This window comes from Notolepis coatsorum (assembly GCF_963971535.1).
Source record: "Notolepis coatsorum genome assembly, chromosome: 5".
In the NCBI taxonomy this organism is placed as follows: domain Eukaryota; kingdom Metazoa; phylum Chordata; class Actinopteri; order Aulopiformes; family Paralepididae; genus Notolepis; species Notolepis coatsorum.
This window is the reverse complement of record NC_140169.1, coordinates 205,774,875-205,797,339: the sequence shown is the minus strand read 5'-3', so window position 1 is coordinate 205,797,339 and position 22,465 is coordinate 205,774,875. Positions and strand designations below refer to the sequence as shown.

Genomic DNA, 22,465 nt, shown 5'->3' with positions numbered 1-22,465 from the left:
GCGCCTGAGGAAGTAGAGGCGTTGTCGTGCCTTCTTCACAACACTGTCAATGTGTGTGGTCCATGTCAAGTCCTCGGATATGTAGGCTCCGAGGTACTTAAAGCTGTTGACTCTCTCAACCGGTGCCCCGTCGATGCTGAGGGGGCTGTAGTCCTTGACCCCCGACCTCCTGAAGTCCACAATCATCTCCTTTGTTTTGCTGACGTTCAGGGAGAGGCTGTTTTCCTGGCACCATCCCGCCAGGACCTTGACCTCTTCCAGGTAGGCCCTCTCGTCGTTGGCAGAGATCAGGCCCACCACCACTGTGTCGTCAGCAAATTTGATGATTGTATTGCTACTCCGCTGAGCCACACAGTCGTGTGTGTACAGGGAGTAGAGGAGGGGACTCAGAACACAGCCCTGGGGGGCCCCTATGTTGAGGGTGATGGATGAGGAGGTGCAGTTGCCTGCTCTCACCACCTGGGGTCTGCCAGTCAGGAAGTCCAAGACCCACTGGCAGAGGTCATAGTTCAAGCCCAGGTCCCTGAGCTTGGCTATGAGTATGGAGGGGACTACGGTATTGAATGCCGAGCTGTAGTCGATGAATAGCATTCTCACATAGTTCCCCTGCCTCTTGTCCAGGTGTGATGCTGCTGTGTGCAGCACATGGGCTATGGCGTCCTCCGTGGACCTGTTGGGGCGGTATGCAAATTGCAGGGGGTCCATGTTGATGGGGAGGGAGGAGCAGATGTAGCCCTTTACTAGCTTCTCAAAGCACTTCATGGCTATGGAGGTGAGAGCTACAGGGCGGTAGTCGTTGAGGCAAGCAGGCTTGGATTTCTTGGGTACAGGGATAATAGTGGACTTCTTCAGGCAGGTGGGGATGACAGCCTGTTCTAAGGACAGGTTAAATATGTCAGTGAATACTGGGGCCAGTTGGTTGGCACAGACTTTTAGGACGCGGCCGGGGATGCCGTCCGGACCTGCTGCCTTCCTGATATTCACTTTTTTAAAGGTCCGCCTCACCTCATGCTCTGTTACCCTGAACACTGCGCCTCCATCAGCAGCCGACCCCCCCCCCCCCCCCCCCATTGCCGTGGCTTGTGAGCTGGTGTTGTTATTACCAGCATCAAACCTCGCATAGAAGGTATTGAGGTCATTTGCTAAGGAGATGTCACTGTTCAGTTTGAGGGTGCTGTTTGAGGGTACTGTTTGAGGGTACTGTTGGTGCTTCCTTCTTTTCTATTAAGAAGAGTTGGAGTTAGGAAGCATCACACCCCTCTTGTCGTTCCCCTGGGCGCCTTGGGGATTCAATGACAGGTCTAAATAGCCTGTTCATTGATGTGGTTGTGTCCCGACGCACGTATAGTGCTAGCTCGGGGTGTTCTGTAATCAGGCGAATGTCTGGCACGCCTTAGTTGCTTGAGGTTAAAATGGCGTTTTTATAAAGCAACTGGGATGGAGGTTTTTCCTCTTCCGACGACCTGTTTTGGTTGTCGACGGATTCTCGTTCATATCTGGGGGATGATGACGGAATGGATCTGAACATCACGCCCTGGGGGTGGGCCACCGGGCGCGGTTCGCACCGAACATCTGGGTGGCGCCTTCTTTTCATGTTTAAGATCAACACGCATATCTGCCCTTCTCCTGGAGTAGGCATGTCGGCGTGGTTAGGGCACGGGACTGGTTCTGGTCACGCTGGTCCGGATCAGTTGAACCCGTTGTCAGTTGAACCCGCTATGGAGACCCTGGTTGGGTACATTTTGTACTCTGCACTGCCGTAATGGCTTACGGCCATGCCAACCTGTACACGCTCGATCTCGTCAGATCTCGGCCGCTACGCAGGTTGGTCCTGGTTAGTACTTGGTTGGGAGACCGCCTGGGAATACCAAGTACGGTGTGCTTGGGGCTGGTTCTCCATTATTTTCGCTCCTCTCTCACGCATGGCGAAGAGGGGCCTGTTGGGGTGGTCTTTGACCTCCTCTGGTGACCCTGTGCTTCCCGTATCGCCGGGCCCGGTTCCTAAGTAATGTTTCGTCGACCCGTAGGCCTGGGTTAACCCTTTTTTGAAAACTGAAACACTTGCTACTGCGGTATAGCCGGTGTATACCCGCAGGTGTGTTTTGGAGTTTTTTCTTGAGGGGTTATAGGAACAACCACCGCATTGGGTAACACCAAGGTGGTTGATTCCCTGGTGTGTTGGAGCAGTGTCAACTCCCGGGTTACCCGGTTGAGGGTGCCCCTGCACGTTCATGACGTCTGCCAATCGTGTCAGCCTTCTCTGCCTCAACCCCTCTGGGTGGGTTTTTTTTAAATGGAGGCTTGGTCATGCAACAACGCCAGCATACGCCCCTTCCGCCGGGGCGGCTGTTTTCGGCTGACTCCTTTGGCGCCTGTCTCGTCCGCAGTGCTCCAGGCTCAGGTTACAGCCTGTTGCCTGGTTTTTCCCCGGTGCGCTGCCTGCTTCCGTTGGTTAACCTTTTTTGTGTGCTTACGGCCATGCTGACTGCCTGTTCTGCAGGGTCAGTGTGCAAGGCGGTGTACTATTGGGGGGACAGGGCCCGCTCGGCTGAGGGGCCTTTGTCCGAATACGCTGGCGATGTGGGGGGCGGGGTCACTAAGTGCCCACCTGGTGGGGTCTTGATGCTGGCATCATGGACTTCTCCGGGCCCCCGTTCCAGGGGGTCCAGTCCCTTTGGTGGGTCTGGGCCTTCATTCGCGCTCCGCTGCTACGGCCTTGCCATGGGGTTGGGTTTGCCCTTGACCCTGTGATTCTGGGGGCAGTAACGAGGTTGTTCCCTCCGTTCCTTCCCGGGTGGCATGTGGGTTGTGCGTGTGTGTAGTCGTGGGGTCAGGCCACGGTCTGCTCACCCTGTGCATTGAGTTGCTTGAGTGCCTCTTCGCACGGTCGGGTCCGTCGCCCTCCCGGGAAACCTCCAATAGGGGGGGTGCCCTCCATTAGGGGGGGTCGGGGGGGCTCGGCCCTCCCTGTTCTGATGGTTGTGGGGGGCCTTCAGCGGGGTGTATTTGTCGGCCGGTGGCTCCCGCTCGGCCTCCCTTGTGCATGAGTGACGCTGAGCGGAGCCACTATGAATACAGAACGATAGGTTATGACTATAACCAAGTTCTGTTAATAGTGGTGACGCTCGGCGTCCGACGCCGCTGCAGCCCTTGATCTCACCTTGTGGTGAAAGCTTGGGAAGGAGGAGAGCAGGTGACCACACACCTGCTTATGAAGGTAAGCTAACGAGGGGTGTGGTCACACGAATACTGGGATAAAGATACATTGTGGAATTTTATTCAGTGCGCGTGCACATATGCGAGGATAGTGCATGAGTGACGCCGAGCGTCACCACTATTAACAGAACTTGGTTATAGTCATAACCTATCGTTATTCTTCCCTCATGACAGGACGGGTTCATGTCCTCATTTTGCATGTGTGTAGAAACACCATGGCGATAGAAGGAAACAGCTGCTTTAGCCTCAGTTTACCCCTTGGTGCCACGCCGGACGAGAAGACCACATACACACAGACACACAACACATCACAGTCAGAGGGTCAAGTCCTATATCACATATCTATGATAAAGCGTCAAATCAGATCTCGTCGTGACTAAATCAGACGTGACTCGTACAACAGACACACTGTTGACAGCAGAGCTGTGTTAATGGTTGACATAGTTTAATATCAAACATTATTTATTTAACCATACCGCAGATGATACGACTGCTGATCTCTCTCTCTCTCTCTCTCTCTCTCTCTCTCTCTCTCTCTCTCTCTCTCTGCTGTAGTTGGGACGGCCCTGACCATCCTGATCTCTGTGACGACGGTAGCAGCTCTGCTGGTCATGTCTCTGTGTTTCTGCCTGTGGAAGTGCTTCCTGCGCAAAGCTGGTAAGAGGACATGTTTCTTGTTGTGCTAAAGTCACACAGTAGACCACAAAGACTGTGAGAGGACGTGTTCTTGTTATAATGCTATAAAGTCACACAAGAGACTACAAAGACTGTGCGAGGAAGTGTTCTTGTTATGCTATAAAGTCACACAATAGACCACAAAGACTGTGAGAGGAAGTGTTCTTGTTATGCTATAAAGTCACACAATAGACCACAAATACAGTGAGAGGAAGTGTTCTTGTTATGTTATAAAGTCACACAATAGACTACAATGACAGTGAGAGGAAGTGTTCTTGTTGTCAAGAATCAAGAGGTTTATTTGTCACATACATACCAGGGCATACAGTGAAATATGGCTGGTCATGCCCGCATTGATTGTGCAAAATACAATAATAAAATAGGCATAGAAAAAATTAAATAGGTAAGACACAAGATATGCATGGTAAAAGAAGACATCCTACGTTCCTGAGAAACTGGTTCCTATATACACTACTATACAATATACAATTTACAATTTTAACTCTTTAACTCCTTAAAGTATCTAAACTATACAGTACCTCCTTCCTTTAAAGTGACTTTCTATTTTTTAAAGTGACATTTTGAACCTGTTCCACCCCAGGTGAAAATCTGCATAAAATGTATACCTAGGTAAATGGAATATTGCTCCACTTCTACAAGGGCTATTTGCATATTCTTGGTATCTAGGAACATCTATGGACCTCAATGAATGTATTCTCAGTGTCAGAAATATTGTGTCTATTACTAGGCTTGCTTAAATTGTGATGAAACAAAGGAAAATATGTATTATGATTTTTCTTTTCATCTTTGACAGTGAATAAAACCATGATAATAATGACCAAACTTAAAAAAAGGGAAGATGATCAAACTGAAGGTTCTGTATATACAGTACTGAATTCTCCCATCCGGACCAATGCAATTTGAAATATTATTATAGAATATATGCTTATACATTACCTTATTATAGCCAATTCGCACATTTATATATATATATACATATAGTATCTTTCAAATGGCCGAGTTCAATTTGGATATAGTATCACCAGGCGTGCATAATAACAGATACTGATATTTACTGTAATCGACTGTACTATTTTATTTCCCCCACAGTGTAACCATTTTGAAACTAATTTCAGATCTAATTCTTCCTACATGGTAACAATAGTGTGGAGAAACTGACTGCGTTTCAATATTTGTCAAAAACGTTACCTTTTGTAGCTTATTATCGCGAATCATAACAATTATTGATATGATTCATTCAGAACGCTGAACTTTGAGCCACCATAGTATGTGACAGGAAGTGTAGATCGGAGAAATTTCAACGCTGGCCGATAGCTAGCGATCTCCTCTACAAAATAAACTACAATTCCCATGGTTTCCATTTCCGGTTCCGGGTCAGAATAGACGATCGCAAATAGAAAACTTAAAATGATATAAGTACACTTTTAACCTATTGCTAAACTATTGCCAACCTAACGTTTTACATTCTACATGCATTTGTGACATAGTAGTGATGTTAATACTTGAAAACGGTTGATTTTAAAATCACAAATTATTTTCATCATTCATAAAAATATGCCTATATGATAATAATGTCAAAAGGGGTCGGTACCGACCCTGTCGAGTGGAACAGGATATTGTTTTAGCGGTTGCCGCATGAGTGTGTGTGTGTGTGTGTGTGTGTGGGCAGGGGCATGGCCGCCTAGTTATAGTTGAAAGTGGGGGTGCAAATTTTTGACAGACAAGGGGTGGTTTGGAGGGGGTCCAAACCCCCTCCACGGCAGACTTTTTTTTCATTTAATGAACCTGTACGTGCAATTTCCTGCAATATAGAGCCTTCAATCTTGACTAATAAAGCTGCTCTTTTCACTATAAAACTCAGTTTATATTGCAGTATGATAGCCAATTACTATAATAATAATAATATATTAATATATATATATATACTGTATATATACTGTATATTGATTTTTTTTGCTCTTTTATTTTTATTAAATCAATCTCCTTTCAAATAGGCCAAGTTTTTAATAAGAAAGAGAGAAAAAATACCAACAAGGAACAATAACAGGGTCTGCTGTAAATATAGCCTATTTTGTGTCTTAATTTGTTATGTTATCCTACACTTTAAGCTGTCTGATATTTCCATTACCTGTAACTCTTGGGTCTCTTTCTCTCCTTCTCTGCCTCCTCCCTGAGTCTGCACAGTCACCATATCATTCTACATTAAGGAGAGCAATACACTTATGAATACACTGAACCGGTTTGAATACACAATCTTTATGCTACTCTGTAAAGAAAGGGAGAGAGGGGGGGATATATAATCCAAGTATTTGTGTCTTAATTTGTTATGTTATCCTACACTTTAAGCTGACTGTCTGATATTTCCATTACCTGTAACTCTTGGGTCTCTTTCTCTCCTTCCTGAGTCTGTACAGTCACCATATCATTCTACATTAAGGAGAGCAATACACTTATGAATACACTGAACATCATTATGAAACATTTCTATTGCACCCTTACTTACAATTCATTATGAATTGAAAATGGGGAACCCTGATGTAAACAAGACGAACGTCTTTCTCTGGTCTGGATCCCCTTAACAATTGTGTGTATTGAGCCGTACTGTAATGTACCCATTCTGCAATCTGTTATTGATTGATAAAAAATGTTATTAACATATTGCAGAATGGGTACAATATAGTACGGCTCAATACACACAATTGTTAAGGGGATGCAGACCAGAGAAAGACTTTTGTTTTGTTTACATCAGGGTCCCCCATTTACAATTCATAATGAATTGTAAGTAAGGGTGCAATTAACACCGTGCAATCCATTATTTGTGGAGCCCGCCCTTTAAGTCTTTGAGCTATTAGGCTACTAGGGTTCTTACTTTGCGTTTTGGTGTACTGAAAAATGCTCCGATGTCTGTATTCTTTCTTTTTTCTGCCATGTTACCTGGTTGGCTGGACACACACACACACATTTTCATTTCAGGTATTGTACCTTAAGATAATTGAACATCTTGATTTACCGTAAATCCTCAAATATAGGACGGGTCTTCTATTTACCTCAGCTGCAAAGAGCACCAGGCCTTTATTAGAGGCTTATATAAGAGGCAGGCCTTAATTTCTAAAAATGACACTCATGGACATAATCCCTTCATATTCAGACTTTTATTGCATTATTATTATTATAAAAAAAAAAAATTTGGGGGGCCCTCGTCACTATAGGCCCACGGGCTGCGGCCGTCGTTAATCCGGCCCTGCTCGTCTGCCATAGCGAACGTTAAAATTTGCAAACGAAGTCAACGTTATCCAGCTGACGACACCACATATCTAGATATATGACAACGTTAGCTAGCGGCTAGCACTAAAGCTAACGCCAACCAGAGGGAAACTTTGTTATTATTATTATTATTATTATTATTATTATTGTTATTATTGGTATGACCAGATGGCATTTCGGACCATGAAACAATTTTATTGTATTGCGTGGTAGAAGTTATACCACTCAATAGTAAAGATGATGTCTAACATAATAGTTTGTTCGAACAACTGGGCCCCGTTCCATGTACCGGGATAACCGAGTTAGCCGGATAACTTTAGCTGGATAACTGGGTTAGCCTGACTTTCCGATTTCATGTACCTGGATTTTCCAAATCACCATGACAACATATCCAAAAGTTTGAGCCTGGTCGAAAGCAGAGTTCAAGTTCAAGTTAGCCTGAACTATCGCCACGCCCCCGCAAAGAAGTGACAGCCCGTTTCCTGAAACTATTCCCACAGTCTACGATCTGCATTATACCATTCTGAATTACGTTTTTGTGCTCCATTCTTCCAGAGGGGGCTTTTGAAATGTAAAATAGACCCAAAATGCTGATATTAAATTCACTTTGTCCTAAATAATGCACGTTATATATACCGTGGCGACGGTGGCGCTCGCTCGTGCGACGTACACATGATGTGGTTATTTTAATTGTAACTGGGATTAAGATGTCTGATGAGATGCGCTGTTTGACGGATTTGAGAAATTGAATGAGCCGTTGACGTCACATGAATGAATGAGGATAAAGAAATAAAACTTCATTCAAAATAAGGGATATTCTAAACACGGGTCTCTCGTTCATTAATGTATAAACAATGAATCTATCCCATCTGGCACAGTGGCCCAGCGGTAGCGCTCAAGTCTCCCAACCTAGCGATCCGGGTTCAAATCCCCGTGTTTCCAATATGATTTTTTTGAATATAATATTAATGATTATACGCCAAAGTAGCCTGGTTTTAAGTTAAAATATTATAAATCTACATGCATTGAGGATGTCATTCTTTATATAGCTCTCAACGTGCACCAAATTGAATTATTCCTATATTGCAAAAAGAAGGACCCCGGTCTTGAACCCCGGTCGTCCGTGTGGAAGTCAAAAGAACAACCCGTTGGACCACAGTAGAGATAAGTTAAACATTGACTATACATCAATCAATGGGCAAGAAAGCCGTCTCGTAATTCTGTATAACAGTTAACTAGTTATTTTCGCTAGCAAGATCTCATTTGATTATTCAATCCAGCAGGCAAGTTTAAAGAAATATAATCTGATTGATTGAGGTAATGAGGGACTTAGAATTAGCCTATAGATAACGCATTTAACTTGTCGGCGAGGCGATTGAGCCTATTGCAATCTGTCAATAAAGTCTTAAATCAATTAATCAATCAATGCCGTTGAGAATCAGGGTCTCTGCCATCGATACGTGCTGGCTTTCCACCTAAAACGGGAGCGCGCATCTAGCCTGACTTGAGCCTGACTCTCAAGTCTGGCTTGAGTTAACGAGACTGAATCCTCCTTTGTGAAACAGGAAAATCCCGGCTTTGAACATCGGGTTAACTGAAGCTGGATAATGGACATGTTGATCGACTTAGTTGAACCACGTACATGAAACAGGGCCCTGAACTTACTTAGTGGAAGATCCTGCTGTTGTGACAAAGTGTTCACGCTGCCTGGAGGCTGCAGCGCTGTGAGACTGGAGTGCGCCGGCCGGGCTCCGCTCTGTCTGTGGGAGGCACTGGATCAAACCATATCGGGCAGGGGGGTGTCGCAATCTTTGGAAACTTAAAAACTTGCTATTAAGTGTCATTGCGTATTATTAATTTGATTGAAATTACGTAGTTATGGTTAGATAATATTTATATATTGGGGGGGGGATATATCATATGATCAAAAAGTGAGGGAGCAAAGAGACAAGTTTGCTCCCCCAAGTTCAATACTCCTGGAGCACGTGCTTCGGCTGCTCTATTACGTAGGCGTCTATGGGCAGGGGAGGAAACTAACTTTTTGGCCTACCAGCCAACTGGCGAGTATCTGATTTTTTTTACCAGCCAAACAGATTTTTTACCAGACAAAAAAAATCGCTAATTGTGATAATTACTTCTTTGTATGTCTTCGTCTAAATAGATTTTCAATCATAGTAAAATAATCACACTGTGTCTCTACTCTTTAAAATATTTATTAGCATAAAACATTAATCTCTACTCTTCACAATATTAGCATAAAACATATTAACATGAAAGAGGTATCTATTCTGGACTGGGTTGGGCTGAACTGGGCAGTGAAAGATGCTGGGTTGGACTGGGTTGGGCAGTGAAAGAAAACCGAAGTATGTTGTGAAGTGTATAGATAGATGTGAAATGTATAGATGTAGCAGTAGTGTAACTGAGGGGTACAATTCCCTGACTGTATTGATAAGTATGGTATCATTAAACCACTACCGCTTTATGTACTTTAATTACTGGCCATACAGTACATGATATATAAATATGATGAACACTTCCCACAATAAATCGGTTCCACACAAAGTTATAATTAAGTATTTATTGCAGCAAAAGGTACATAATATACTTCTCTATTATACTTTGGATGCTCTTGTAAGGCAAAGGAATGTGCGTAGGCAAATCAATAATGAATGTCCATTCTCTGGTTACGCAGGAGGTAATTATACGACCTGAATCTTAGGGAATTATATCTATGGTGCACTGGTAATATATAGCGGGAGATACTGAAGGGTCCCCCCGGTAGTAAGCCAGCAGGGGTAGAGGATCTGTCGGTAGTAGAGAGTCTGGTCAACGATGACTAAGGAGACTCCAAGTACAGGAGACGGTGCAATAGTCTCTTGATCCACAGACGAATACAGCTGTTCTCCGTAGACTGTAGCTCCACAGTGAAGAAAGCTAGCCTGCCTCAGGCTCTCTGAGGCGCAGACTCGACGTGGCTCCTCACAGGGTAAATCCCACACACGTGTAGGCGTCGGCGATTCTCCGCTCCATAAATCACAGGACCAAAACAAATATAATCCAGCCGCAAATGGCTATGCAGTCGTCGGGTAGATTAATCCAGTGTACATGTCCACACGATCCTCGTCTAGGTCTCCTCGGGTGAAAGCGCCATGAAAGCAGCCCAGCCTGGATAAGCACTCTAGCTGGTACGAGGAAGCGTTGGTGATGCTGGTCACTGTAGAACTTTAGCCGCACGATACACTATACACAAATAGACTATTACTGACTTAATAGAAATATGTCGCACTCGACGGTATAGCGCCAAACTCTGACAATTCAGTTATTAATTCGCACGCGGTCTCAATGCTCTATTTGGGGCCAAACAGGCCATACTTCACCGCACGGAGTATCGTGGGGTGAGGCTTCAACTTTAGTTCCTAAGTGCTTCTGTATTCACCTGCGCCATATTTATATGCACGGCGAACAATCTAGTGCCAACCTCATTTCTGTCTCGTATTCTTGGGCAAGGCCGGGCATGTACAGACATGTCTTGACGGTGGCTTTGAACCTGACTCTGGAGGCATGGCCCTGGCGCCTGTGGACCGCTGTCCAATAGGAGAACGAAATAGTATGGTCTGTACTAGGCTAAAGGGATATTCCGTGTATATGTACAAGGAATATACAAGGGATATCAAACGATATACAAATACTATGCAATATATATCAATCAATAAATATATATATTCGGTTTAATCTGATCCTTTGTAACAGCCGCCTCCTAATTAGTCCCACCTAATTAGCTAAGCAGAGACAGATTAACCGCACTGTCCACTACTCAATATCTGTTGTGAGGGGTAGGGCAGTTCACAAAGTCATGGGGTCATGGTCGTCATCGATAGTATCGGGGAGCCTTGGCAGTTCTATTAGCCTCGCCACGGGTCGGGTGTAGATCCGTCCTTGGACGAGCACTTCGGCTGCTCGGACCTTTCCGTCGGCACCGGTGATCACTTTGCTTACGCGGCCAGCCGGCCACATAGCTCGGGGTAGTGACTGGTCGACAATCATGACGACTGTTCCTTCTGTCAAATTGTCTCTCTCTTTCACCCATTTCTGGCGGGTCTGTAGAGACGGTAGATAGTGGAGTAGGAAGCTGTTCCAAAACTTGTCAGCCAATACTTGACTGTACCTCCACATTCTTCGGCCGTTCGCTTCTTCAGGCCTGTACATTGTCTGTGGTAGCGCGGGGTCCAGCCGCCCCATCAAGAGTGTGTTGGGGGTGACTGGGTCGACATCTGCTACATCACTTGAGACGTAACCGAGGGGCTTTGAGTTCAATACTCCCTCGATCTCCGTGAGGACTGTCATTAAGACTTCTTCCGCCACGGTCTGGGCCCCAAGCACGGCGTACAGGGCTGTCTTTATTGAACGTACTTCTCGTTCCCAAGTTCCACCGAAGTGAGGTGCGCTCGGGGATCAAACTGGAAGTCAATCTGGGATGGAGCGAGGTGGGTCCCAAGTTCTGGGCCCATAGCTTGGAAGCTCTCTCTCAGCTCTCTTTCTCCGCCTTTGAAGTTTGTCCCGTGATCAGACAACAATATAGACGGTTTGCCTTTCCGCGATGTGAATCTTCGGAAGGCCATAAGGCAGGGATCGGCAATAGGCGGCCCGCGGGCCGAAATTGGCCCGCCAGCAATAATTTCTGGCCCGTCAGTTTATTTTGAGAATATGATATTTATTTTATTTTAATCATTTTTTTAATTATTATTATATTTATATTATATTATATTAATATTATATTTGATATATATATATATATATATTCTTTTTATTATATGCATACTTTATGTTTTATCCATGTTGAGAGTGAATAACAGGTGAGTGCAATGTACCGTGTATATAGGCTTGCTCAAAGTGAGGTGGACAGCGCTGGTGCTGAAATTGGAAACGCGAGTCCATGAAATAAAAACACGGTTCAGTAAATCATTCAAGCTTTATCTTTACTCGAGTCATGACTGACGGCACCACACATGCATGTGAACAGTAATGCAATACAAAACAATGCAAAAACAATGCAATTAACTTTAAAGAAAAAGTGCTTGAAGAAGCTCCTGAAATGACGGCGCTATGGGTATTTGAATTAAATGAAAAATACAATTTGGCATTAAACAGTAATGCAATTAAAAACAATGCAAAAACAATGCAATTAATTTTAAACAAAACGAGTGCTTGAAGAAGCTCCTGAAATAACGAGACATTCGTTAACTAATTGAAAAATACAATTTGGCATTAAACAGCAATGCAATTAAAAACATTGCAAAAACAATGCAATTAAACTTTAAACAATTTGGCAATAGCAGGCTTAGTATTCACTTTAGTTTAGTGTGAAAAGTGGCATCTCCCGTCGGTCACAATTCGCTGGATATCTGGTGATATGGACGTCACTTTAATCCGCAGGCAGTTCTCAAGGCTTTTATGCGTCAGTCGGTTCCTCTGAGATGTCTTTATCGCATTCATTGATGAAAAGGACGACTTGCATACATAGGTGGAAGGAAACATTGTGAGCACATACAATGCGAGTCTCTTGATGTTACTGTACTCTTCTGAGCATGCTATCCAAAAGGCACTCACAGACTCTGCACTCCGCAACGCATCGCTGACAAGGGAGGTTGTCTGGAAGTCCATTAGCTCCATTTCCAGTGCAGCCTCATCTAACAAGGGGATCATTCCTTTCGCCAGGGAGGAGAAGTGTCCACCAGGTTTGACTGTGAGAGGGTCACGTACAAAGGCAATGATTTCTTTTGGGATAGAGTAGTCATCAAACCTAGAGGTGAAGTTGGCTCGTAGCTGCTTGATGAAGTCAACCATCATCTCCGTCACTTGTCCCGATGCCTTTTTTAGTGTGGTGAAATGTAGGAGCCTGCCACCAGTGGATATGTCTGTCTCAAACATCTCCAGCTTCCTCGTGAACGATTCGAGCTTTTCAACCATGTCCACGATGGTTTTATCTCTCCCCTGTAGCTGAAGGTTAAGCTGATTTATGTGGCCAAATATATCAGATAAAAATGCTACATTGGATATGAACTTTATGTCTCCCAGGAAGGCAAGGTGGTCAGCTGCTGCCTTGCTCTTGCTCAATGCAAGGAACGCCTTGACCTCATCCAGTAGCGCACAGAAGCGGTCCAATGCCTTGCCTTTGCTCAACCAGCGCACGTCATTGTGTAGCAGCAGGTCACCGTGGGTGGCATCTTCTGACTCAGCCACAAGTTGTCGGAAAAGCCGATGCTGGGTGCTTGACGTACTTCTGACAAAATTAATGACTTGCATCACTTTATCCATAACGCCCTTTAGCTCGCCACTGAGCCTGGCACAAAGGACACTTTGGTGGATGAGGCAGTGCAGCCCATGCATTTGGGGGGCGAGTTCCTTCAACCTGCTAACTAGACCTCTGTGCTTTCCCACCATAGCAGGAGCCCCGTCTGTCACGATTAGGTTAACCTTCTCAAATGACAGTGAATGCAGCCTAAACAACTCTTCCAGTTTAGAAAACAGAATATCTCCAGTGGTGTGCCCTTCTAATGGGATTAGAGACAGCAGCTCTTCCTTGAAATCCTTTCCATCAAAATATCTCACATACACGCACAACTGGGCTACATCTGTGCAGTCAGTGCTCTCATCAATGGCTAAGGAAAAGTTATTGGCTTGACCAATACACTCAATAATTGTACCCTGCACCGCGTCTGACAGTGCTTCTATGCGGCGGGAAGCGGACCCTGCAGAGAGGGGCAGCTGTTTCACTGACGCAATTATTCCATCCATTGATTTGTCAGTGGCAAGTTCCTCCAAAACAGTCACCATCATCTCCTTGAAAACCTCTGCGTCTGTGAATGGCTTGTTGTGCTTTGCGAGCAGCCACGATGCCTTTAGAGACGCACTTGTCACTTTTTGTTGGTCTGTGAGGCCTCGCACCAGGATCCTGTTGCTGTGTGCATATCCAGCTTTCAGCGCTTCAATTTTGCGCTTTCGTGCCTCTGTCTTTGGTGGGAAGAACATTTTAAAGTTGGCATGTTTTGTATCGTGGTGCCGTCTAATATTGTATTCTTTGATAACAGACACACCTTCATTGCAGATCAGACAGGTGGGATTTGCATGAATGAATCCAGGTAAGATGAACGCATAGTTGTCTGTCCATTCATCTTTAAATACCCTGTTTTCACTCTAAATTTTCCTCTTTAAGTTTTTCGATAGTGACATTTCGATGTTTTTACATTAGCTAGCAGGCCTAGCAGCAGGTGAAATGTAAATGTCTATCTATGTCTGTCACTATAGCCAATTGAAATGCTAGAAATGATCACGTGGACTCGGAGAACCAATGGGAAATTCTTATAGTTTCTCTTTTCCGGTGCAGTGAACCCCCAGGGCGTGCGTCAGCTAATTTAATTCAACTAAACCACGTTAGTTAAATTTAGTCAAAACAAAACAAAACAAACATCTTTAGGTAGCTTCTTGCAAAGAGGAAATACCAACTCAGGAGCCAGAAGAGGAAACTACGACTTCCAAGACACAAACAAAACGAGGAGTCATATTTAAAATACGGGTTTATCGCAACCGGTGTCTCTCGCGTGTTCACATGGCAACACAAGGCTGATTGATTGATTGATTGATTGAAAACTTTATTAACCGATTGCAGAATGGGCTCAATGAAGCAAGCAACTGTGTTCAAGTTGGGTGGACATGGGTGGGCATTCAACGCGAGTGGACATTTGACATATTTCAAACATTAGCATGGATTTTGGAGGAGCGAAGCAGAAACAACAATAAGCCCAGGTCTGCCTGCATTATGGTGAGTTGTACATTCGATGTATATACACCCGCTGTGGTGGTTCAAATCAAATGCACCCTACTGATCTGTTGATGTGTTATAATAATAATAATAATAATAATAATAATAATAATAATAATAATAATTAATAATAATAATAATAATAATAATAATAATAATAATAATAATAATAATAATAATAATAATACATTCGATTTATAATGCGATTCAAATCAAATGACTGATCTATTCATGTGTTATGCACTGTGTGAGAGGCACTTTATAATAGAAAAAAGACAGTGCAAACATGTATATGTCATTTATTTTGACAGGGTTAAACATTTTTCATTATCATTGGCCCGCCACACAATGGCTTGGAGAAAATTTGGCCCGCGGGCAAACCTAATTGGCGACCCCTGCCATAAGGAATGAGTCTGTGCTCATGGTTGGAAGGAGTTCCATATGCATCGCTCGGGTAGTCATGCATTTGAATACAATACCCCACCGCTTCTCGGTTCCTCTTCCTTTCTTTATATACAGCGGGCCAAAACACTCCATACCGGTGGAGTGAAAAGGCTTGTCGCCGAGTCGGAGGCGACAGGGAGGTAGGTCAGTCATCCGTGGGTATACTGGGCTGCGCTCGCCATTTACGACAGTCTAGACAGGTTCGCTGGAAGCGCCGCACTACTTCTCTCCCTTGCAGTATCCAATAACGACGTCTGATCTCCGCGAAGACTCTCTCTGCCCCGGCGTGATGCACATCCTCGTCGTATTTCTTTATGACCAGCTCTGTGACCTTGTGTCGGCCGCTTAAGACTATCGGGTACTTGACGTCATCCGGTAAGTCTGGAGCTCTCCGCAGACGACCACCCACTCTGATGAGACCATGGGCGTCGCTCTCGGGGGCTAGGTGGAGCAGTCTGCTGTCTGATGGGACAGGCTTTGCTCCCTGTAGACAGTCTAGCTCATCGGGAAACGAGTCTCTCTGGGCTCGTTGTAGGAGAAGAAGTTCTGCTTCTTCGTAGTCAGCTGCAGTAATGTCAGTAGTGAGCTGAACCTCTGGGTGGTGCCACAGGAATGTCTTTAGCTGCGCACTCTCTAGGGTGAGGCAATCGTCTATGTCGGGGTCTGTGGAGACGAGTGTGTTCAATCCACAGAACATAGATTTCTTGTTTTCGGCCTCTTTACTCGCTTCCCGTGGGGTGGGTGTAGGCCACTCTTCTTCCGGGAGCTTGAGGAACTCTGGCCCGTCACTGTATAGGTTGTGACGGGTGAGGTCATCCAGGGACATTCCCCGGGTGATGACGTCAGCTGGGTTGTGTTTTGTGTCCACATACCTCCAGCTTGCTACTTCTGTTAAATCTTGAATCTCTGTGACTCTGACTCCCACGAAGACCTTGTATCTGCACGAATCAGATCGGATCCATGTGAGTACTGTCGTGGAGTCTGACCACAAGATTGTTCTTTGCACCGGAATGGTGAGTTCACGTTGGATTAACGTGGCGAGTTGCGCTCCTGCTAGGGCTGCGCAGAGCTCTAGACGCGGGATAGATTGTTGCTTTCGTGGGGCTATTCTTGAGCGAGCCAGGATGAAAGCAGTATGTATTTCTCCTCCCTCCTCTCGGGCACGCAAGTAGGCCACCGAACCGTAGGCTACTTCGGAGGCGTCGCTGAAGACGTGCAGGTCCATCTGGCACGTCTCCGGCCTCACTGTGGCTGGGAAGTAGCTGCGGCGTATGTTGACACCTGGGAGTGAGCTGAGTTCCGTCTCCCACTCTCTCCATGTGGATGCAAGGTGTTCGGGTATGGGGTCGTCCCAGCCCTGGTCCTTGTCCCATAACGCTCTTACAATCATCTTTGCCCTGGTGGTGTAAGGTAGAATACATCCCAACGGGTCATATTGTCTGGCGAGTGTTCTGTATACACTCCGTCTGGTGGTCGGTAGTGCAGTCGACCTTCCCTGCTCCTTGGTCAGGGGTGTGTGTTTATAATGGAGCGAGTCTGTTTTGAAGCGCCAGACTAGTCCTAATGTCATTTCTTGGGCTTCTCCTGGGATGGTCGCCATCCAGGTCTCGCTGCTTGCTGCCTTGTCCTCGGGGGAGAGGCTGCGCAATACTTGCGGGTCGCTGCTGGCCCACTGCCTGAGATCAAAGCCGCCTTTGATCAGGGAGGCGCGGAGCTTGAGTAGAAGGGCCTCGGCTTCTTCTGGCGTCGAGACGCTTTGCAGACAGTTGTCCACGTAGAAACTGTTTCCTACACTTTGTCGGACCTCTTCATCAGCTGCTGGGTCCTCTGCGACGTGTTTTTGCAGTGCAAACATAGCACAGCATGGGCTGCATGTGGTTCCGAAAGGGAGGACTTCCCATTGATAGATGGCTGGTTGCTCATCCCCGATCCTCTCTCTCCATAGGAACCGCAGCAGGGGCTTGTCCTCCTCCACTAGTCTCACCTGCAGGAACATCCCTTTGATGTCGCCGCTGATGGCCACCTTGTCTTGGCGGAAACGTAGTAACACGCCTAGTAGAGAGGGGCCGAGTGTTGGGCCGGGCAAGAGCTCTTTATTCAGATTTTGTGATCCGATCTGGTAGCTGCAGTTGAACACAATACGATCCTTGCCGTTGTGGTGGACTTTGTGGGGCGGCACGTACCATGATTCGGTCGTCTGATCGGCCTCTTTAATGTCAATTTTCTTTATGTGTCCCGCTGTGATTAGCTTGTTAATCTCAGCGCGGTACACCGTCTCTTGAGCGGGGTCTCTGGCTAGGCGCCGCTCTGTGTTCAATAGATACCGCTCCGTCGCTTCTTTTGGGGCGTGGAAGGTAGGCATACCCTCTCGCCTCAGGAGTGGAGTTGCGTATCTCATCACTCCGTTGACTTTGACTCTCTTTGTCCCCTGCTCGAGGAGGGCTATAGCGTAAATGTCTTCCTTGGAACGAATGTCTTTCTTTTCGTTCTTAAAGGGCATTGTCTCTAGTGTCCATAGCCTCTCGACATGCTGTAGGAGGGTGGTGTCTTCTTCTGTCACTCTGGAGTGGAGGCAGCTAGTGGCTGCTGTTCGGTTAAGAGACTTAGCGAGGGGGCCTTGTAGTGTCCATCCTAGGCGGGTCTCGACTGCTGCAGGACAGCCTCTGGGCCCTGTGTGGACCCGGTCAATCGGGACGATGAGGTCTGCATGGTCGGAGCCTATCAGCAGGGTCGGGGTGGCACCGTCTATGGGCGGTATAGGTAGTTGACGCAGGTGCACATATTTATCCATCAGCTTGGCGATGGGGTAGGTGTACTGCGACAGGCCTATTTCTTGGCTGGTGAAAGCGTTAGTAATCCTATACCGTCTTTCTGGCTGCCCGCTTGCTGCGATAGTGAAGGAGACATTCTCGCCCTTTATCGTCTTTAGATCTCTTCTTATTGTCCGAATCATCATCTGGTTTTCGCTCCCCCGCAGCCCCAGCTGGGCCGCAGCGGACGCGAGGAGAAGGGTCTTCTCTGACCCGTCGTCAAGGACGGCGTAAGTGTCCATGACCTTGTCTTGGTAACTCAGTGTTACGCGGACCACCTTTAAGAGCACCCGGGCGCCCCCGCTGCTGGCGGGGTCAATGTACATAACACTTGCCTTTGTGCTGCTTGAGGGTGCAGGCTTTCTTCTGTTACTGTCGTGTAGGACATCTAGGTGGGCTCCGTCACACCGACTACACCTCTTCTTCAAGCGGCAATCGGCTGCCATGTGACTGCGCGCACATCGGTAACAGCGTCGGTTGGACTTTATCCATTGACTCACCTCGTCGGCGGTCATCTTCTTGAACGTGTCACATTGTGACAACCAGTGTTCCTTTTCGCAGTACGGGCACACCATCTTCCACTTCTCTTTCATCGAGGGGGTACTGTGGTTCTTGCTGCTCGGTACTGATTCTGATTGGTGCATGACGGTCACCAATCTTCGGCCATCGTTTGCTCTCCTAGGTCCCTCTCTGGAGCTTGGGGTGCTCCGCATGAACGTATCCAACCGTAGGCTGTTGACTTCTCTCGCCAGGAAGTCGGCTAGGTCTAGGAGGGATGGCTCGGGACCGTTAGGATCACGGTGGTCTCGTTGCCGCCTGAAGCACTCTTGTCGGGCGGGCGGAAGCTTCTCTAAAATCCTCTCGACATTAGAGTTCGCGTACAGTTCGTGCATACCCTTTTCTCTTTGCGCCCCCAGCATCCCTACCAGGGATTGTACCTTGATAGACAGGTCATCTAGTGAGCGATTGTCTGTGGCTGGGGGTAGGCGGTCAATATGCCTTATCTCTTGTATTACGTAGTCCCATATGCGTCCATATCTTTGGTCGAGTGCTGCTAGAGCCGCGGTGTATGGGGTAGTAGAGGTGGCATAGGCCAGCGCTATATTGTGCGCTCGGGGCACCTTGAGGTGCTTCAATAGGATAGCATATTTGTACGGTTCATCAGCTACATCGGACATCATTGTCTCTAAGCACATTCGTAGCTCCGTGTACTGTGCTCTGTTCTCGTGGGTGAAGTCCGGAAACGTCGGTGTGCCAATGCATGATGCCATGGATGGCTGGCACATCGGTGAGCGTTGGAAGAGAGGCCTCCTAGGCGAGTCTCCTCTTACGCCTCTTGGTGGGCTGGTACCTGCTGGGTACCATGGCCCGCGTATCCAGGTGCTGTTCCTCGGGGCTGGTCGTGCGTCAAGCTCACCCGTGAATTGAGTCGGGGGTCTGTAGCGCAGAGCCGCGGGGGTAGAGCCTGGGCTGTACTGGACCTCCTGGTCCTGTGGAGTACTGTGCTGCTGTCGGGCTTGACTCTCCTCCTCTCCCTCTTCTTCTTCCTCTGGCAGGTCCTCTAGATCCTGTAGTCGTCTATTTAGCCTCTCCGCGGTATAGACCGTTTCTTCCTTGTAGCTGGGTCTTGCTTGGACCGGTCAGGGAAGGAGTTCGGAGGGGGGTATAGGCTCTCTCTGGTGGTCGGGCTCAGGGTCGCTTGATCGGGTAGGGGAGGGTGCCCTTGACCCTTGTCTTGACGAGGCCCTGGAACCCCGTGCGGAGGGAGGGGGTGTTGCCCTGGTGATCAGCTGCTCCATTATCTGCGCTTGTAATCGGTCGCGCTCGGCTTCGCGCTTGGTGAGAGCGAGGTCGCGCTCTGCTTCTCTTTGGGCACCGGCAGCGGCGCGCTGGGCTTCGGCCCGGTCCCTTCCCATATTCTCTTCCGTCTGAAGGCGTCTAATCTCTAGACGTATACGATCTTCGTCGCTCCGTTGCTGCGCTTGAAGGCGTTCTCTTTCCATGGAAGAATGTTCGCGCTCACTAAGCGTCTGTGCTTGGAGTCGATCGCGCTCTGTTGAGGCTGCTAGGCTGGCGAGGAATGCCTGTGCCAGCATCTTGTCCGCCTCGCTGGGGGAAGACGCTGGTTGAGGTGATCCGCTCCTGGCAGTACTCGTTGGAGATCTGTTCTCCTGTGGCGAGTCCTGGAGATCCATCTCCGGGGTGCTCTCCTCTTCTTGTAGCGGGTAGAGTTCCATCCCTGGAGGGCTGTCTTTATCCTGGAGCTCTCCGGGGACTACTTCTTCGGTCTTGGCGGGGGGTAAAGTCATGTCAGGTCCCTCCTGGTCTCCACCGTGAGCTTGGTCAGTTACGTTAGAACCCACTAGGGCCTCTATTGGCGGGGTAGCCTGGTCGATAGGGTCGGACATAATTTTACTATCTACTTTTTCCGCCTTTACCGTCTGTAGAAAGCTAGGTAGTATACTGGCAACTTAATCCTCTTAGTACTGAGGAGTCTGCCGTCTACGCTGCGGACGATCTACTTTAGGAGAACCGTTTTGTGGAGTGTTCATCATAGGCCATGTCAATATTAATACCACTATATTAATATTACACTAGTTACCCTCCGGCTCGAAGGACCAATTGTAACTGAGGGGTACAATTCCCTGACTGTATTGATAAGTATGGTATCATTAAACCACTACCGCTTTATGTACTTTAATTACTGGCCATACAGTACATGATATATAAATATGATGAACACTTCCCACAATAAATCGGTTCCACACAAAGTTATAATTAAGTATTTATTGCAGCAAAAGGTACATAATATACTTCTCTATTATACTTTGGATGCTCTTGTAAGGCAAAGGAATGTGCGTAGGCAAATCAATAATGAATGTCCATTCTCTGGTTACGCAGGAGGTAATTATACGACCTGAATCTTAGGGAATTATATCTATGGTGCACTGGTAATATATAGCGGGATATACTGAAGGGTCCCCCCGGTAGTAAGCCAGCAGGGGTAGAGGATCTGTCGGTAGTAGAGAGTCTGGTCAACGATGACTAAGGAGACTCCAAGTACAGGAGACGGTGCAATAGTCTCTTGATCCACAGACGAATACAGCTGTTCTCCGTAGACTGTAGCTCCACAGTGAAGAAAGCTAGCCTGCCTCAGGCTCTCTGAGGCGCAGACTCGACGTGGCTCCTCACAGGGTAAATCCCACACACGTGTAGGCGTCGGCGATTCTCCGCTCCATAAATCACAGGACCAAAACAAATATAATCCAGCCGCAAATGGCTATGCAGTCGTCGGGTAGATTAATCCAGTGTACATGTCCACACGATCCTCGTCTAGGTCTCCTCGGGTGAAAGCGCCATGAAAGCAGCCCAGCCTGGATAAGCACTCTAGCTGGTACGAGGAAGCGTTGGTGATGCTGGTCACTGTAGAACTTTAGCCGCACGATACACTATACACAAATAGACTATTACTGACTTAATAGAAATATGTCGCACTCGACGGTATAGCGCCAAACTCTGACAATTCAGTTATTAATTCGCACGCGGTCTCAATGCTCTATTTGGGGCCAAACAGGCCATACTTCACCGCACGGAGTATCGTGGGGTGAGGCTTCAACTTTAGTTCCTAAGTGCTTCTGTATTCACCTGCGCCATATTTATATGCACGGCGAACAATCTAGTGCCAACCTCATTTCTGTCTCGTATTCTTGGGCAAGGCCGGGCATGTACAGACATGTCTTGACGGTGGCTTTGAACCTGACTCTGGAGGCATGGCCCTGGCGCCTGTGGACCGCTGTCCAATAGGAGAATGAAATATTATGGTCTGTACTAGGCTAAAGGGATATTCCGTGTATATGTACAAGGAATATACAAGGGATATCAAACGAATACTATGCAATATATATCAATCAATAAATATATATATTCGGTTTAATCTGATCCTTTGTAACAAGTAGTCTATCTGTATGTCATATGTTATGATGAATTGAAAATGGGGGACCCTGATGTAAACAAGACGAAAGTCTTTCTCTGGGCTGCATCCCCTTAACAATTGTGTGTATTGAGCCGTACTGTATTGTACCCATTCTGCAATCTGTTAATAAAGTTTTCAATCAATCAATCAAGTTAACTTTGAACCTCGGTTGTCAAGCCTCGTCAATGTTGTGTATGCATCTGGGTAGGCACACTGTGCCTTTAAGACAGCACGGTGGTCTTA

At 46.8% G+C, this 22,465-nt stretch overlaps 1 protein-coding gene across 1 annotated transcript in view; it reads left to right on the top strand.

Moving 5' to 3' along the window:
* LOC311228523 (uncharacterized protein) overlaps positions 1–22,465 on the top strand; it is a gene marked incomplete at both ends in the record, with an annotated part of 180,005 nt that overhangs the window by 30,682 nt on the left and 126,858 nt on the right. Inside the window, one exon of the mRNA XM_084314425.1 lies at positions 3,772–3,873. Within this exon, the coding sequence (XP_084170551.1) occupies positions 3,772–3,873 (102 nt within the window). The remainder of the gene's footprint in view (positions 1–3,771; positions 3,874–22,465) is intronic.